Source organism: Triturus cristatus, chromosome 7 (genome assembly GCF_964204655.1).
Source record: "Triturus cristatus chromosome 7, aTriCri1.1, whole genome shotgun sequence".
Classification (NCBI taxonomy): domain Eukaryota; kingdom Metazoa; phylum Chordata; class Amphibia; order Caudata; family Salamandridae; genus Triturus; species Triturus cristatus.
The window spans coordinates 937,177,251-937,197,260 of NC_140590.1; the positions used below are offsets into that span (position 1 = coordinate 937,177,251).

Consider the following 20,010-nt stretch of genomic DNA (forward strand, 5'->3'; position numbering starts at 1 on the left):
GCAACATTCTGATTATTTTACTAGACTGTTTACTTTAGTGCAAAAACAAATGGCAAATATAAAAACCGCCAGTAGTGCACATGAAGCAAAGTGTATATGTGCAGATATGATATTGGTTTTAGGCACTAGAATAACAGGAAAGCATGTAAGGTGAGTGATATGTGGAAACCATGGGAGTGTGCAGGAGCGTTGGGTTGACAGTGATCTACATTGCAATCAGTTCCCTCACACATATTGTATTTATTCTCTTCAATTGTTTTTTACCTGCAAATCTAACCCCCCTTCTCAGTTATCTACAGTCCTAATCTGGTTGTAAAAAGCAATAGACTCTGGTAACTCTTGGCTATGTGTCATGACCATTGGCTGAACAACATGCTGAATGTATTTTGTGATGTGAAGAAACCGATTTGTATGTACTTGAAGTGATGACGATTTTGTACACTATGTATGCGGGTCACTGGAGACCAAGCCATTAATATGAAGCGCGGCTCCATCATGCACAGCACTGTAACATCAAATGGAACTGGAAAGTGTTTTCTTCTCTTTTATGATATATTTGCATTTTCAAGTGCCAGGAAAAAAGCACACAGCACAAAATGGCAGGAATGCTAGTCAATGGAATTTTGTTTTTGTTAGGAAAACTGATCCAATATCATGCTTAACTTATTAGTTAAATTATAGCTGTAAGATTACATTGGTATTTTTTTTACTTATCATCCTTTTCAAATATACAAATAAACAAAGCAAGGCTTGCAATCAATCAAGCATTTGTAAAGCGCACTACTTACCTGTGAGGGTCTCAAGGCGCTAAGGGGTGGGGGAATGCTGCTACTGTTCGAAGAGCCATGTCTTGAGGAGTCTTCTGAAGGTCAGTAGGTCTTGGGTCTACCCTGTTGAGGTACGCTGGTCCGGTGTTGTGGAGTGCTTTGTGTGCGTGAGGAGCTTGAAGGTTATCCTCTTGTTGACGAGAAGCCAGTGCAGGGCTCTCAGGTGGGGTGTGATGTGGCTGTGGCGAGGGATGTCGAGGATCAGGCGTGCGGAGGCGTTCTGGATGCGTTGGAGCCTGTCTCGAAGGAGATATTGATGGCTTTCTGGAGCTGGGGTGCGATGGTGGTGCTGGCTTTGTTGAAGATGTGGTGAGGGCATGGGTCTGACAGGGATCCGGAGTGGACGGAGTTCATGATCTTGATGGTGTCATCGTCGTTGATGTTGGTCCAGGAGGTCAGACGGTTGGTGCCCATGGTGGCCGTGGGGGTCTCGGTGGTTGTCGGGGCGGTGGCTGTGTTGAGGCGGTCGTGGATGTCTACAATCTTGCGGTGGAAGAAGGTGGTCAGCGAGTCACGCAGGTCTTGTGAAGGTGGGATGTCGTTGGTGTTGGTGTTGGTGCTGGGGTAGGAGAGTTCCTTCACGATGTTGAAGAGCTCTTTGCTGATGCGTGCGTTGCTGTCTAGGCGGTCTTTGAAGGAGACCCTTTTGGCGGATCTGATGTGGTGATGGTGTCTGCGGGTGGCGTTCTTGTGGGCTGTGTAGCTTCCAGGTGTTCGTTCACAGAGCCAGTTCTTCTGTAGCCTTCGGCAGGTTTGCTTGGAGGCCTGGTGGTCTTCAGTGACCAAGCTGGCTTTCTTGCTGGTGTGGCTGTTGGGGGGTTTCTTGAGAGGGGCGAGGGTGTTGGCTCAGTCGTCGATCCACTGTCTGAGGTTGCGGGCGGCGTCGTCTGGGTCGGTCGGGTCTGTGGGTGGGCTCCGGGCGAGGCTAGTGGATAGCTGGTCTTCGGTGACTTTGCTCCAGCAGTGGCGAGACAACTGTTGGTTGCGGTGGTGCATGATGGGTTTCCTGAAGGTGAAGTGGATGCATCGGTGGTGTGGTTGATGCAGACGTGGGGGCTTGCGGAGAAGATGAGGTCGAGCGTGTGGCCTGCGAAGTGGGTGGGTGTAGTGACGATTTGTCTGAGTCCGAGGTTGGCGATCAAGGTGGAAGAGTTGGAGTCGTTGTTGTTCTCGAGGTGAAAGTTCAGGTCCCCGAGGAGGATGTAGTCCGTGGAGGCGAGGGAGTGTGTGCTGACAATGGGTAATCACAAAAATGATCCTTTTTTTCTGAAAACATGCATGACGTACACACCTACTCCATAAAGGAAATTCAGCTGTGTCCATCATCAAAAGAAACTTCCTCACATTCAACCAGTAAGGAATAAGAATAGTTTATTGCAGTGCCTACACTAGTGTAGTCACTTGTCTGGAACAACATTAATGCATCAATAAGGACCTTTCCAACGCCATGTCTGCCAGCGGCTTGACTGTCGGGAGAATCAACATCCTCCGACCTCTAAATGATGCACAGAATGATGAGTTTGGCACACAAGACAACCACCAATCTCTGCCAGATGTCCCATAATTGTCAGCCTCTAAGTTAGGTCTTAAGTTGAGATCACTGTATAATGAAAATGAAATGAAAATAAAATTCATAGAGGGCTCTAATACCCGAAGGTGTCTAGGAATTGGCTCAAGAGTGGTGAAACATCCAACGGATATGGAAAGAAGACCCGATACATGAATCTTAGTGATTGTAAAGCCAAGTTTTTAAGGATTATTTAAAAGCAAGTAAATCAGGCTTCCTTTTGAACTCAGAAGGCATAGGCTTTCACAGTTTGGAGGTGCAGGTCCCAAGGCTCCTGCTGCCTCAGTTAGATCTTTTAAATTTAGGGACAACTATATTAAGAACTGAGGATGAACGAAGAGGTCTGTTGTCAGTGTTAAAACAATTTCACTCCATCTCCATTATAACTCTAATCAACTGATGTGGCATGTGATAGTTTCCTGCCAGCAGAAGGAGACATTAAGTCCATCCTATGTTTTTTACATTGGTGTCTAAGAATCAACACTGTGTTGAGCATTGCTAATTGTACTATTCTAACAGACAAACAATGGGAAGGCAGGAGTGGTCAAAGCACCTCCCCAATTGTCTACACTCAGAGTCATGCGATAATTGAAAACTCTCAGGGTAACATCCATTCCAACACAGCAGGTGGCTTTAGCACTGCACCTTCTGTATATTCGGCCAATAGAGCATCACTGAACTCCTAAGTCATGCTACTGCTGGTGAAGACCTGGCCGGAGTCTGATTTAGGGGCAGGGGTCAAGGAAACCACGATAAGCTTCTCTTCCCTTAGAGTTCTGTTTTTAAACCCCATTCCATTCATGCTTCCAACCACAAAGATATGTGATAGATCCATGGTCAGATATAGAAGATCTTTCTCTTTCACAGGCTCGTATGAGCCTGTCTGTCACCCATCCCCGTATAATTCCCAACTATGCGTGGCTGTCTGGCAAGCTGAATGCCCCAGGGCGAGGATATAACATTGACCCTTTCCAGGTAGTTGACAAGCCATATGCTGCTGCTCCACAAGACATTCAGTCTGTACCCTTAGATGTGCTTAGGATCTATTTCTGCATTTAGGGCGGTCCCATTGCAAAGCAACCTTTGAATCCCCTATCTGTACATGAAACGGGCGTGCTGACAGGTGTCTCTACTTATTTTTTTTTTTTTTTAAAGGAACTGTATGTTATGGAACTCTAAATCAGAAACTGTGTGTCTCATATTCTGGTTATCCCTAATTTTCATGCCACAGCTGCAATTCTGTTGCTCCCCTGGTGTAAGTCTAGATCTATGTTTTTCTATTCCGCAAATATTTTTTATCCTCCAACATTTAACTGTCTATGTTTATCCTAAGAGTGCTGTGTTATGAAATTCTTAAAGAATATTTTATTTGAAAAAGTGACTAAATAATTCATTTATGTTTTTTAAGCCAACAAATCCCAATAGAGGATGGATCGTGTATCCATTTGGTGGCAATCCATGGTGGATATCGTTGTTGGCTGGCATTCCCGCACTCTTATTCACCATCCTTATTTTCATGGACCAGCAGATCACAGCTGTCATTCTTAATCGCAAAGAGTACAAACTACAGGTCAGTTTTGTTCTTATCTGCTTACGTGAGTCTATTATTGCTTCTAGAATGGTCATGTGGTTCTTGATCACTTTAGAAAGAATGACTGACTTTAATGGGGCTGTAGCTTAAACCTTACAGCTTGTGCTTTGGTGGTTTGCACTTGTGCAAGTGATAATTACATCATTTGAATAATATTGTATCTTTCTTAAAAGCATAATTGAGATAGATTCTACAGTGGCTTTTAATCGGTGGTCCAAGGACTTAAGGGTAGTCTGCATAGTCTACTCAGGGAATCTGTTACTGCTTAGAAAATTAAAAAATATTAACAGATTAATAAAGTTCATATAAATAAAGAAGATACATGTATAATTGAAAATTTCAAACGTTCTGTAAATGTGAAGGAATTTGAAATGGGAGATTAGAAATTAAGGGCCTCATTACGAAGCTGGTCGGACCAACCGTCCAACCGCCATCTTCGCGAGCCCTTTCCGACCGCCAAGGCCAGGAAGCTTCCCACTGCCATATTATGATGCAACCACTGCTACTGCGGCTGTCGCATCTACAGCAGAGCACATATCCCCGAATGTGTCACTGCAAATCTGTACAAAACTAACAAAAAACATGTGATATGTACACACATGCATAACATATGTGGGGATATGCCTTGTGCACTCCATCGCTGGACTGTGGCAGAATGTGCACAGTCCAGTCAATGGGGATACATACAGCAAAAGGGCTTACCTGCATTCGGGTTCAGCTTCCGAGGTGTAGGAGGGACCTGGAAGAAAGGATCCATGACAGAGACTGCATGCACGCCATATCCTTCATTTCCAACGACTCAAGGAAGCCGATCGGACCACCACGTCAGGTCATTGGAAACCCACATCATAATCCAGACAGCGGTTGGAGATCCCTGTACTGCTCTATGGATGCAGTTTGTCTCCAACCACCATCTCGGCAGTTGTACAAAAGCTATTGGGAGTCGGTGGTCTTTCCGCAGTCGACTGGAGTGCACGATGCATGCATTGTAATTAGCCCCTAAATTAGTTTTCTCAGAATGATTCATGGGAGCTGTGCAAGACCATTGCTAGTGCATCAAACAGAATATAGTATGTATGATAATGGCCTCAATTGAATTCTCGACTCTTCCTATTAATATGTGTATCTTTTGTTTTATATTTGCTTGTGAATTAAATAAAATATTTTAGCATGTGTGTATTTGTTTGATGATTGATTTTTTGTGTGTGTATTGTTTTGCATTTCAAATCATCAAAAATTATTAGGTTAGTGTCCCTGTCTTTCAGTAAAGGCTCAGTTGGGCTCCCCAGATTCCAATAATGATTCAGAGGCTTCCCCGGGTTTAATTAATAATTAATTGGGGGTCCTCAGAAGTCAAAATGTTAAGAACCACTGAGATTGAAGATTTATTGTGCAAAAGAAATCTTAGACTGAGCATTGGAAATCCTTTTCATTCTTCTTTCAACAGGTTCTTCCCACTCACTTTTCTTCCTGCCAACAGAAGGCCCTGTCCACCCGACCCACCCCAGGGTCTACTTAATGTAGGCTGCAGCACAACTGCACTGGTAGGCACATGGGCACCTAGCCTGCCACTTGCCTGTGGCCTCCAGTTCCTGCTTGCTCCAGCCTGATCAAGTGACATTGCCTCTGCCAGGGTTTTCCCACCCAGGGTTTCCCACACACCATTCATCCCACCAGCAGAAGCCCCACCCACCCCAGGACCTACTTATTGCAGGACTCTGGGCATCCACGCAGCTGGTGTTCAGCTGGCAAGCTGAAGGCGTGCCAATGGTGCTCCTATCCATGCCTGGACCACCGCCCAGCGCCACAACTCCTTGCCTTCCAGCCCACCGCAGACACACCATCATGAGCTTTACAACCCAGGCACTGCTACAAACACTGCCACTGCGCCAACCCACACTCCACGGTAGTACCTTTCACCTGCATCCACTGGTACTTCACCTGCCACAGCACACACACCAGCCCAAATACACCGCAGACACCACCTTAAGAAAAACACCAACTCGCATGCTCTGTTTTCAACACATGCTCACTATGTAAACACACCACTGAGATATAGGACCTGATTTCCACCCTAACACACCACGTCCTCTTTCTCACATTGACCTGGCTGAACCCCACATCCATGCCCGACATCACCACCGCAATACCCGAAGGATACAAGATCACCCACTACGACCACATCAGCAAGCCTGGCGGAGGGAGTACCATCATACACAAGGAATCCATCCAATGCACCACCACAAAGGATGACATCACCCCAGCCATGAAATATCTGAACTTTCAACTCCAAACAGGCAACAAAACCACCATCGGGGGCACCCTTGCCTACCGTCCTCCAGGACCACATCCCGCCTTCTGTAACTTCGTTGCCAACTTCATCGCCACCTTGTCATAGATTCCAATAACTACATTTTCCTCGGCGACCTCAACTTCCATCTCAACAACCACAATGACATCAACACTACCACCCTCCTCAATTGCATGAGCAATATCGGACTCACTTAACTCGTCCACGATCCCAGGCAAACCGCAGGCCACATGCTAGATCCCATCTTCACCTCCAGCAACTGCATCAGGTACAACCATATCACAGAACTCACTTGGACCGACCACTCCATTACCCACTTCAACATCACCAGCTCACGGGCCTCCTCCCCCAGTCTGTCCTATGCCCTCCACTACAGACTCTCAAAGGACACATGGATCAATGCCCTCAACACCACCCACCCCATCTCTCCCAACAGCCTATACCAAAATGTCAAACGTCCATAATTGGATCACCAACTGCGCTGACAGTATCGCTCTCACAAGCAACAACGCCCACAGAAAGTCCACCAAGCAGGCTAGCTGGTACACTGAAGACATCAGAACCGCTAAACAACACTGTAAACAACTGGAAAGGAGGTGGCACCCCAGCAAGGACACGACCGTCAACACCACCTTCAAAACAGCCCTCAACCTCTACCACAGACAGTTGTGAGAATCGAAGAAAACGGCCTTAGCCTCATACATCGAATCAATCTTCAGTAACAGCAAAAATCTCTTGAACATAGTCAAAGAATTCTCCAACCCCTGAGCTGCAACAAACATTACCCCCTCGCAGGAACTCTGCAGCAACCTTGCACACTTCTTCCACAACAAGATTGCAAATATCTGCAAAAACTTCAAACTCCAGCCCTAAGCCACAGACTTCTTCAAGCAACACAACAACCCTGCTACCACCACAGACATTAGACTAGCTGAATGGAGCAAGCTCGCCCCACAGGACATCGCCTCCATCATAAACTTGGTCCACTCAGGGGCCCCTGCCGACCCATGCCCTCACCACATCTTCAACCTAGAATCTGCCACATACTCACCTCTTTTTTCAGCACCTCAATTGCCCCTGCCACCTTCCCCGAGGACTGGAAATACTCAGAAGTCAACACCCTACTAAAGAAACCATCTGCAGACTCCAGCAAACTCAACAACTATGAGTTACATGAAATTACCCTTTATGTTTTAGAAAAGAGAGGCATTGTGCAACTTATATGTCTCTAAAACTGGGCCATCTGTTTTGGGCTGGTGGGACCAGGGAGATCTGGGTATTATCATAAATAGCTCCAAACCTGTCCTAGCCATAAAAGATGGTGGGGACAAAGAGGAGGGTGAGATTTTAACTTCATACCCAGAGGTGTTTTCTAGTGGCGATTTAAAGGGATTTCAACACAAAATTATGTTGGAAAATGATGCCATACCTTGTGTACATAAGGCCAGGAATGTGCCAATGAGTATCAGAAATGAAGTGTCGACCTGATCCTCACCCGTCTCCAGCCCCGGGGGCTGAGTAAACTCTTCGCAGTGGAACGTGCCCACAGGGTCCCCGGAGGAAGACCTAAGATCGGAGCCCCTCCGAGGCCTCTCATTGCCCGGATCTTCAACTTTCGGGACAGAGACGCTATCCTGCAGACTTCTAGGCAACAAGGACCGGTCAGACTCGACAATATGGACGTAAACTTCTATCCTGATTTTACTCCGGCGGTCCAGAAGCAGAGACTGAGTTTTCTCGGAGTCAAACGTCGCCTACGGGACCTGAACCTCAAGTATGCGATGCTTTTTCCAGCGAAGTTGAGGGTAGAGGTGGATGGCCGCACGCACTTTTTTGATCGTCCCGAGGCGGCCGGGGACTGGTTGGACACTTTGCCCGGCGATCGGGGCCGGGGGGGTGGGGGGGGCGCGGTTGGTGGGGAGGGCTTGCCGGATCAGGACTGAGGGACTAATAGTAGGCCTTGCTCTGGACAACATTATTGTCATCATTGACTGATTGTGTAAGTTCCCCTCCCGTGGAGGTCGTACGGGGTCTCTTGGGGGCTTTCCCTCCTCCTCTGGGGGACTAGTTAGTGTTTTCATCTATGGGGCGACAGGCACACTGCACTTTGGGGGGGCTGTTTGGGCTCATGCAGGGGTGCAGGGAGGGGGGAGTTCTGTTGGGACGGGTGGGTTGGGGTGGGGTGTTGTTCGTTTTTACCGCAAGGCAAACCCTTTACTGTATTGGTGTTTTTGAGGTGCTCTCGGGGGGACGAATGATGGCTTCTGTATGTGATGGGGGGTAGGGACTTGACTTTGTTGTCTTGGAACGTTAATGGACTGGGGGATAGGATTAAGCGAGGTGTGGTCCTGCAGTATCTGAAACGAATTTCGCCAGATGTGGTCTTTCTGCAGGAGACACACCTTATTGGTAATTCCTTTTGTGCCATGAATCGGCGTGGCTATCGTTTGGTGGCCCACTCGGGCTTCACGTCTGGCTCGCGGGGGGTGGGCATCATGGTTAAGAACTCGCTCCCTCTGGAAATAGACGAGGTGCGCCATGATGAGAGGGGACGCTACACTGCCTTGGTGGGGAGAATGGAGGGCAAAGTGGTTGTCTTTGTTTCAGTGTACGTCCCACCGGGGCTACAGTCTACCACTTTTGCGGACCTGGGGCGCCTCCTCCTTGACCTTCCCGGGGGGCTTCTGGTGGTTGGGGGGGATTTCAATGCGGTGGTTTCTGGGACTATGGATCGTCACCCCCCTAGGGACCTCCCCCGGGCGCAGGCGTGGCTGTCCGGCCTCTTAGATACATTGGGATTGGTGGACTGCTGGCGCTTAAAACATCCCACGCAGCTGCAATACACCTTCCATTCGGGTGCCCATGGTAGCCTCTCGCGGCTTGATCATATCCTTGTCCCTGCGGCCTATGCTGGGAGGGTGGGAGAGGTGCGCCATCTGGCGCGGGGTATTTCAGATCACTCCCCGCTCCTGTTGCACTTTGGTGTCCTCCCGAGGGGGGAGGGCAGGGTAGCTCCAATCAATGCCTGGTACCTGCGCGACCCCACCATTCGTGCTGATTTGATTAAATGCTTGCAGCGGTATTTTGAGGAGAATGTGGGGTCTGTCCCTTCGGCTATCTCCCTGTGGGAGGCCTTCAAGACAGTTCTTAGGGGGGAGGCCCTCTCCTTCATATCCCATGCCCGGAGGCGCGAGCAGGAGGAGGTGACCCGGGTGGAGGCCGAAATTACTGAATTAGAGGGTGATCTGGGGAGTGGGGTGACGGATGCTGCACTGCATGTTCTACACCTTAAGCAAGCGGCCTATAGGGCCCTCGTCACGGAGGCAGCCAGGGGCCTCAGTAGAGAGCAACAGGGGCGACTGTATGATGTGGGTGATAAGGCTGGTAAATTGATTGCGTGGTTGGATAAAAAGGAGAGAGCGAGTCGTGTGGTACCGCTGATTGAGAGGATGGATGGTGTACGTGTCACCGAGCCAGAAGACATTGTCTCTTGCTTCGCGGAGTATTTCCGCGAGGTGTATTCCCCGGTCTCTCCCTGCTCGGAGGCGGATTCCCATGCCCTGCTTCGAGATATCGCGTTGCCCTCCCTTTCGGTGGAGGACAGGGAGTCGTTGGATGCTGCTCCTACCTCGGACGAAATTGCCCTCGCCATACGCTCGGTCGCATCTGGCAAGGCCATGGGCCCGAACGGCATCCCTATCGAGTTGTATAAGCTGCGACCGGATGTACTGGCACCCCACCTCCGCGCGATGTTCCTGGCGGCCCACTCGCTGGGCTCCCTCCCGCCTGACCAACGTCTGGCTACAATCGTGGTGATCCACAAGGAAGGGAGACCTCGAGACCGGGTTACATCCTACCGGCCTATCTCGCTCTTGAATGCGGAGCCCAAAATCCTCGCCAAGGTGCTAGCCAACCGGCTGGTCGGCGTGGTGGGCGATTTGGTCCACCAAGACCAGTCCGGCTTTATTCCCCATCGCAACACGGCCCTCAATCTGCGGCGCTTGCACGGGGTGCTCGCGCGTGTTCCGTTTGTGCGGGAGCCGGCCATCTTGGCGTCCTTAGACGCCACCATGGCGTTTGACACGCTCGAATGGCCATACATTTGGGCGATGCTGGCGAAATTTGGATTTGGACCGGGATTCATCAGCTGGGTCAAATTGTTGTACTCGGGCCCATTAGCGCAGGTGGTAGTGAATGGACGAGTCTCGGCCCCATTCGCGCTGGGACGGGGCACGCGACAGGGTTGCCCCGTGTCGCCGCTCCTGTTTGCATTGGCCTTGGAACCCCTGGCGGAGTGGCTGCGGTGGCACCCTTCCATCCGTGGTCTCCGTTGGACCCCCGAGTATGAGGACCGCGTGTCCCTTTACGCTGACGATATCCTTTTGTACCTAGCCTCCCCGCGCAAATCACTGATTGTCCTGGTTGATGTCCTGCGCTCCTTTGGCCGTAACTCAGGCCTCGTCATCAACTGGGCTAAATCATGTGTCTATGTGCTTTCCGGGGAGGCTCCCGTCCTCCCGCGGGGCTGTCCGATCCGGATTGCCTCACAGGGGTTTCGGTACCTGGGTGTCTATATCACGCTGGACCCGGAGGCCCGCTACGAGCGAAATTTGCTTCCCCCCCTCCAGCGCTTGAAGGAGGACGTCGCGCGCTGGCGGCGCCTGCCGCTTTCGCCGCTCGGCCGGGCGGCATTGTTTAAGATGATGTTGTTGCCGCGCTTCCTGTACGCTCTCCAGAACACTATGGACCTAGTCCCGGCGCACTACTTCCGTGAGGTGGAGAGTCTACAGCGCCGCCTGTTCTGGGACGGGAGGCCGCGTATAGCCCTGGCGAAGTTGACGCTCCCGTGGTATGACGGGGGGATTGCCCTCCCGGACATTAAGCGGTATTACTGGGCCTCCCAGCTAGCTGCAATTAATCACGGCCTCTATGGGCCCGCCCTGAACCCGGCATTTGAAATGGACAAGATGCTCCTGCCCGGTGGCGACTACAATCGAGCGCTCTACTCTGGAGCGCCGGATCCCCGCTTGACGTGGCCCACGCGTGTCATGGTGCGGGTGTGGCACGCGACCAATGCAGCTATGGGGTGGAAGGACCGTTTGACCCGGGCGTCGCCGTTGTATGCGCCTCAGCGGTTGGGCTCCCTGTGGACCTCAAAGGGCTTCGAGAAGTGGGACTCGATTGGCATCAGTAAAGTGGGGGACCTCTGGATGAGAGGGGGATTTAAAACATTCGAGACGCTGCAGACGGAGTTTCAGCTGCAGGGCAGTGAATACTTTCGGTACTTGCAGGTCCGTCACGCGCTGGGCTCCGTCTTCCCAGACGTCGCCTCCATCCCGGAGTCTTCCCCCTGGAGGATAGAGTGCTGGATGGCCACGTTCCGGATAGCACGATCTCCCTCATTTACAAAAAATTGATTAATGACCGCTCGGGCCTGCTGACCGGCCTCCGTGAGGCTTGGGTTGCCGACGGGCTGGAGTTGGACGACGAAGACTGGATTTCCGCGGTGGCCTCTCCGAAGGAGGTGGCCATACCGGCTCGCCTTCGCTTCGTCCAGCTTAAGATACTCCACCGGGTTTACATGACGGGGCCAAGGCTTCTGCGTATGGGTTATGCTGAGGATGGGTTGTGTAGGCGTGGGTGTGGTGCTTTGGCGACTTTTTTGCATATTTTGTGGGAATGCCCGAAGGTGGAGCGATTCTGGCGTGGTGTGCATGAGGTCCTGCGTCTGGTTACGCATGTCGCGCTGTTGCCTGAAGCGAGGAGATGCTTGCTGAATGTGTGGGAACCAACTGATTACTCGGTTCCGCAGACGCGATGGGTGACTCTGGGATATATGATAGCTAAGCGTGACATCGCTCAACTGTGGGGATCCCAGCGGCCCCCGGCGGTGTCGGCCTGGAAAGAACATATGGATTGGTGCATGTTCCGAGAAAAGGTGGTGTATGTGGCGAGGGGCAAGCCTGGGGCGTGGGTGAAAATATGGGGCCCCTGGAACGCCTACCGCGGGGGTATCTGCGAGCCACCACTGCTGCCTGCTGCCTCACCGGCTCCGTCCCCCTAGTTGACCCCCTCCCCCAGCCCCGGGCACAGAGTTCCCCCAGTCCTGGACTTGTTTCCCTTCCCCCTCTTTAGATTCCTGTGGATGGTCGGGGTCCCTCATTTGAGGAGCACGTGCGGTTACTTTCGATTGCGGGTTGCCTTGCGGGTGTGGTTTTTCTATGTTGTTGTGTTTGTATAAAATGAAACCGTATTGTGGGCTTAGAGTCATGTGGCCCACGTCGTTGATGCCTCCTGATTTACTTCTCTGCAACGCCAAGTGCCCTTTTGTAAGTTTGTCAGGTGCTCCTGTCACTCTAGCGGCCGGCCGGAAGGTTGTAGGCCCATACTTGTATATACTTGAGATTGCAATAAACGGTTTCAAAAAAAAAAAAAAAAAAAAAAAAGAAATGAAGTGTCTTCAGAACTAGAGAAGTTAGTCTGCAAGGATTATTGAGCCCGTTGAATCTTCAGACTGGGTTTCTCCTCCTGGTAAACTCAGACTCCACATACATTTGAGTGACTTAAATAAGAACATTCTAGTTGACCAATTTCCGCTTCCAAAAATTAATGTAGTTAACAAAGGGAATAGAATGGTTCACCACCACTGATTTAAAATCAGAGTACCATCAGGTTCCCCTTTACCAGACAGCCGTACACTCACTGCATTCATCACCGCATTTTGGTGTTTCCAGTTTATAAGGATTCCATTTGGACTGGCATCGGCTGCTGCCATGTTCTAACGACTCATGTTTTTTATATTTCAGGTATCCAAGGATATTTTATTCTTTCAAAATGATATCCTAGTCATGGGTAAAACAAGGGCAGAACATGATGTGAATTTGGTTAAGGTTCTTGATATACTGAAAGAAAATGGATTAACTGTTGAATTCAGTAAGTGCAAACTATCAAGGAAGAATGTCATATATCTCGGTCATGAAATAAGTAGGAAGGGAATTGTATCTAAAGCAACTGTGGTTGAGGCCATAAAGAAAGCACCATTTCCCTCCAACAAGGAAGAAATTAGGGCATTCTTGGGCTTGCTGCATTTTACTCGAAGTATGTGCAAAATGTTTCAAGCAAAACATATCAAAATAGGCAACTTCTTAAAAGGAAAAAGTAGTTCAGATGGTCTAAGCAGTGTGAGGATGCTTTTGTATCGATAAAAAGGGATATTACAAGTGCGCCCGTACAAAGGGTTTGACCCTACTCTGAAAAGCATTGTTACTACAGATGCAAGTAATAATGGAATGGGAGTGGTCCTTACCCAGATGGATGGTCAAGGAAGAGATTGTAAAATAGCTTTTGCCTCCCATTCTTTGTCTGTCTAAGGAGAAATATTCTGTAATTGAGTGGGAGGCTTTAGTTTGTGTTTGGGGTCTATAATATTTTAGAACATTTATTTGGAGGTCTCAAGTTGAATTGTGGAGTGATCATAAACCACTTATGAAAGTTCTGACCTGCGAAGGTTTGTTTAATTCATCTCCTCGCCTAGCTCGCATGCTGCATTGTTGGATTACAGTTATACTGTAATCTATGTGCCTGGTGTTAAGAACAAAATTGCTGACTATCTTAGTTGTGTACACATTTCATTAATATAGTTAGTAGAAAAAGTATGGATGTTGAAGATATAGAGGAATGTGTGTCTGACATTTTAGATGAAGTCTATGGTGTCTTGAAAAATGAATGGAAAGACTCCATAGAGAAAGATGTTGCTTTACAGAGAGTGAGGGAGTAGTTAAATGAAGGCTGGCCTAATAATAGTGTAATGGAGGAAGACACTGGTGTCTTTTGGGTGTTGAGAAACGGGCTGTCTGGTGAGGATGGTAAAGTAGTGCGTAATGGTAGAATAATTACTCCTAGTGCACTGGGAGACAAGGCGTTGGATATATGTGATGAGGGTCATTTGGGGTTCACGAAAAGCAGAGTAAAGGAGTGTTAGACCTGGCATCCGGTTTTTGACTGTATGCTGCATTCCGTTTTTGCTGGTTTTAGGGCTCTGGGCACTTTACCAGTGCTAAAGTGCAAGTGCTCCCTGTGTAAATTGTATCTGTAATTGATTATCCATCATTGGCATATTTGATTTGCTGGTAAGTCCATAGTAAAGTGCACTGTGTGTGCCCAGGGCCTGTAAATCAAATTCTGCTAGTGGGCGTGAAGCACTGATTGTGCCACCCACATAAGTAGCCCTGCAACCATGTCTCCGACCTGCCACTGCAGTGTCTGTTTGGGCTGTTTTGAACAGCCATGTCGACCTGGCAAGTGCAACCACTTGCCAGGCCCAAACCTTCTCTTTTACTACATATAATGCATCCCTAAGGTATGCCCAAGGTCGCCCCATAGGCAGGGTGAAGTGTATTTGAAAGGTAAGACATGTACTGGTGTGCTCTTCATGTCCTGATTTCATTATTGCAAGGACTGTCTCTCCCCTAGGTTATCATTGGAGCTGCCTTGTAACCTCTTACAAGAGTCAAGAGTAACTTCCAATTGGGAAGAGATAAAGATATGGAGTTTGGAGTCCCTGAACTCACAATTTAAAAATTCATATTCTAGTGAAATTGTTTTTTAAATTGCGTATTTGAATGCTACTTTTAGAAAATAAGCATTTTCTTGCTTGACCATTCTTTGCCTCTACCTGCCTGTGGAATCCACGTCTGAGGGAGGGTGACAGTTGGGCTGTTTGTGCATTTACTCTAGACAGTCACATAAAAGGAGCTGAGGTATGCCCTGCATATCCTGATGGGCAGTCACCAGGCTGATGGGTCTTCCTGAGCTAGAGTGGTGGAAGGACTTGTCACTGACACACGAAGAGGGCTGTGTCTGTCCTCACACAAAGCTATCTCCACCCCCTTGTAGTGTGTCTGGAGCCAGGTCAGGTAAAGGCAGTGTCTTGTGCACTACAGAGACTTTCCTTTGAAGTTTGCCTACTTCAAAGGCAAAAACTGGTATAAGTACTGGAGCTGTGACGCCATAACTTCATAACACTTCTGGACTAAAAGGAAAATCTTAAGGAGAAGAGCTGGATGCTGTAGGAGGGACTGACACTCTGCTTGCTGCTTTGTTGTGCTGGTCTGCTGCTTGCTGCTTCTGTCCTAGGAGTGAAAGGACTGGAATTTGCTTTCTACATCCTGCTTTCCAAGGTTCTCCAAGGGCTTGTGCATGCTTGCCTCCTGTTAAGAAGTCTGCCGGCCATCAAAGACTTCACTTAACAGTACCTGGGCTCTTCTGCTGAGACCGCTGACTGGTGCCAAATCCAGTTCCTGGGCCCTTTGATGTGGAATATGGTAAATCTGGGAAGAAAATCCATGCATTGACGCTCAGTACCTGTTCTTCCAAGTCAGCGCTGCTGTGTGGTTGAAAAATCATGCATCGTCGCTGCGTGGCCAAAGAATCGAGGCAGCGCCTGCCGTGCGACCGAAAGATCGGCGCAACTTGAGAACTTGAGCACTGTGTCACCGACATCTTGGCACACGTTCCGACTCCACCACAGGCCCTGCTATGTGGCTGAAGAAATTGATGCATCACCTGCTTCGCAGCTGTGAAATCGATGCATCGCCTATTCTGCCGCTGCTGCATCGACACAGCACCTCTGGACTTTCAATGCATCGTCCCTGGGCGCCAAGTTCTTCATCGACGTTCCCCAGCAGTAAGAAACCAAGGATGCATGTCCGGAGTTCAGCACATCACCTCCCCTCACAGTAAGGATCTGCCGAATCACCTCCTCTAATAGTAAGGAAGCAAAGCATCACATCCCCTGCGCTGCAATAAGGAACCAACGCATCACCTCCCCTGGCAGTAAGGAGCCGAAGCATCACCTCCTCTGGGAGTAAGGAACCGACGCATAGCATTGCTATTCCAGCACTTCACCTCCCCTGCACCTTTTTTCCTCTTTGATTATGCCGCATCCCAAGTACTTTGTGCTAAAAGTGATGCATCCATAGTTTCCTGTGGACTGAACTATTTTGAACCTTTTAAAAGTGATATCTTGACTTGTGTATGTTGGATTTTTGTCGTTTTTGTCCTGTTTTGTTCAGATAAACGTTGTTTTTTAATGAGTGTGGTATTCTTTTTTAGTGTTTACACTGTGTTACTTTGTGTGTATGTACAAATGCTTTACACATTGCCTCTGAGATAAGCCTGACTGCTCGTGCCAAGCTACCAAGTGGGTGAGCAGGGCAGGGGTTATTTTAGCTGTGTAATCCCCTTACACTGACTAGAGTGAGGGTCCCTACTTGGACAGGGTGCAAACCACTGCCAACTAGAGACCCCATTTCTAACAAGGAGTTATAATGCTGGGCGGGTATCAATGTGGCTGTTGAAAGGAAAGTAAAAGAATACGAGTTGCGCAATGACTCGAAGAAAACCTTAGTTACATTGAATCCACCGCTCACTCCAGGTTAGATATAGTCGGGCCTGTTTTATAATGGCTTGGTTCCCAGGTACATAAATGAGTGTTTCGATCATTTTGCTAAAAGGACATAAATAGAGATCTTATCCAAGGCTGATTCCAATGAAGTGGTGAGCTTTCAGTATCAGATATTATTGGGAGAAGGTTTACCAAAGTGCATAATTACAGACAATGGACCCCCATTCACTGGTGAGATTTTTAAAGAGTATTTGTGTATGAATGCCACTGAACATAATACCACATCAGTGTATCACCCTGCTGGCAATAGTGCTGTTGAACATTTCAAAAGGGTGATATAGAATACTGTACAACTTGCGAAAAATGCTGGACTGCCAGGGAAGAAAGAAGTATGGAAAACTGTGTGGGCGTACAGAGTGACACCTTGTGTGTCAACTGGGTATAGTCCTTTTGGGCTTATGAGGGCAAGAGTGCCATTGAGGAAAGACAACCTGGGCTGGATGAGTAAGGCCAGAATGAGTGAATGTACTCCTGAGGTAGTCAAGAGGAAAATAGTTAAGGGGTAGTAAAGCTTTAAGAGGTTCTATGATCGTAAACAAAATTGCAAACAGGTTCACATAAATGTGGGTGATTTAGTAAGAATTAAGAAGCCTGGAGCATACAAGAAAGGTGAAGGTAGATCTATGATCTTGTAAAGGTGATGAAAGTCTTTTGTAATTCTGTTTTGTTGTAGGATGGTAAGGTGTTGCACCTTAGTAGAGTGTCTTTACATAAGGGCAACGGAATTAAACCATCCGGTGTGAGTGTAGCTGATGCAGTGCCGCACACCAGGAACTGGTCAAACGAGGATGAACACTCAAGGGCAAATCGTCAGAGATGTAAATCGTATTGGGGAGGGAGTTGTTGATGTACATGACCTTCCATTGCTGGATACACCTCAGGATTCATTCCAAAGCCGCAGCGTATCATCCTCACTGAGCCATAATGTATCATCTCCAAATATTAGTAATAATACCAGGTTTGGAAGATTTGACAGAAGAATTATCAAGATGCAATGATTTCATATGTGCAGAATGATTTCTGGGTGTAACTTAGTTAATGCTTAAAATAGTCAATGTAGGCATACAGACGTGATTATTTATGTACCAATTACATTGATACTTATCTACATACTGATTTCTTCCAGCTGGTTCTAATCTGTGTATTGAATGATTCCAACTGGTACACTCTTGTATCAATTATTGTATTGAGTTTATATTTAATGTTTATTTATCTTTTCATTCATATATATAGTTATTTATTTAATTAACCTTTGTTCAGTGTTTTAAGGGAGAAGATACGTCATGACGTAAGCGTTAGAGTTATAGAATGTGTTATCATAAAAATCACAATGACATATGTTAGAACCTAGATACGTTGAGGAGTTAGTAGAGATTCGGGGCAGCGGGAGGATGTATGTAGTGATGCTGTCCTTCCTGTGCTAAGTTTGAAACCTACAATAGATCTTTAAAATCTCAACATTGAGTGGAGCTTTCATTACATGGACGAAGAGAGTGAGAACAAAAGAGAGAAACTGGTGGAGAGAAGAAACAGAGTGAGTGGGTAAGGAAGGGTGAATACAAGATTTGAAAAGAGTGTGTAGAGATTGGCAGCAACCGAAAGTGAAGATAAGGAAAGCGAAAAAGGATGAACGGATAACAAAACTAAGGATGGAGAAGTGACAGAAGGTGTCAGGAGTATTCTGAGTTCTGACTCGTAAAGAGAAAGAAATGATAGATGGTGTCTCACACTCACTATTTCATTTACTTACACACGTTTCATTTAGCCTCCTCGCAGTTAGGCAGAATATGGAATGATTTAGAAGTGAGTGGCAGTCTAGAATTTTCCAGTGCTAATTCAAGGAGAGACTCCACGAGTCGAATACCCTCCCCACAGGTATAGTATGGTGGAGGAAGTGACACTGGGATATTCTTATCAGTTTTTTGCACTTAGTCCAGAAACAAGAGTCTTTTCCACTGCACACTCTAGAAGGGGTAACTCGGATGTACGCTTCATTCCATGAACTTAATTGCTTTGTTCTACTCTTTATAAATCGTCACTCAAATAGCACTCAATTGCTCCCTTCATTGAAATGTCACTAAGTACCCTGCAAACATAGAACTGTCCCACACATGTTAACCAGCTGTCAGCTATTAAGCAGCCTGTCAGCAACTGGTGAACGTGTAAACATATTTGGAGGGTTTGAGTAGTAAACTATATAGCAGAACTTTGAATTCGCTTGAAATGTCTCTTTATTTTTGAATGCTTGCTGTGTAATTTATATAACACACACGTGTTGTGATCTTTTCAGAAAGGAGCCGGATTGCATCTGGATTTCTTCTGCGTGGGTGTACTAATCATAGTCTCGTCGGTCACCGCCCTCCCCTGGTATGTGTCAGCAACCGTCATCTCCCTCGCGCACATGGACAGTCTTAAAATGGAAAGTACGGTATCTGCACCGGGAGAGCAGCCGAAGTTCCTGGGAATCAGGTACTGCACGGCGCCATTTTGCTAGTGCTCATTCCTCCGAGGTGGAAGTATTCATGCCTGCGATCGAAGGGACCTGGGCGGTGTGATAGGCTGTTATATTCCATTTACCGACCTAGGCATGTACTCATGGGAAATATACAGGGATGTAAACGCCCAGCGCAGTAAACAGAGATCGCTGGCAACGTGATCCTGCACAGACACATTCCTATGCACTCCTATTTGCAGACCCACCACGGCTGCAGCTCCCAGCTCCAGTGCAAATCAATTACCTATAAATAAAGCGTGTCAAAACTTCCATCATGCAGCCATGGGTAACAGATTATAGATGATTTGTTTTTAATTTCTTAGTTAATATAAAGATAGGAACATGAGTTACGATTCAAAGTGAATGTTCTCAGACGTAGAACTTTAGCCTGTAAAAAGGGGTAGACCTTAGGTTTGTGATAAAGAGGAGGTCTCGTTCACAAATGTAGATCCGGCGAAAATTCCCACACTCATGCGTATATAATCGCAGTCGTGTGTTCTAATGTCAAGTTAGTTACGCCAGTGACGAGATCTCCACGGGCACAAGTCCTAATAAAAGAAGTGGGGGGGACTAACCTAGTTAGGCAGCATGCAAGTGACATCAAGGCGTGCGACATCATGGCGTGCGACATCACGGCGCGCAACATCACGGCGCATGACATCACACATGGCATCACAGGAATTGACATCATTGAAAGTGGTATCACAAGCCACGACTTTACAGGAAGTGGCATCACAAGAAGTGACATCAGATCT

The 20,010-nt window shown here is 47.8% G+C and overlaps 1 protein-coding gene across 1 annotated transcript in view; it reads left to right on the top strand.

Moving 5' to 3' along the window:
• LOC146810881 (electrogenic sodium bicarbonate cotransporter 1-like) overlaps nt 1-20,010 on the top strand; it is a 358,834-nt gene that overhangs the window by 284,904 nt on the left and 53,920 nt on the right. The window contains exons 15-16 of the mRNA XM_085617923.1: nt 3,803-3,964; nt 19,052-19,230. Of these exons, the coding sequence (XP_085474049.1) occupies nt 3,803-3,964; nt 19,052-19,230 (341 nt within the window). The remainder of the gene's footprint in view (nt 1-3,802; nt 3,965-19,051; nt 19,231-20,010) is intronic.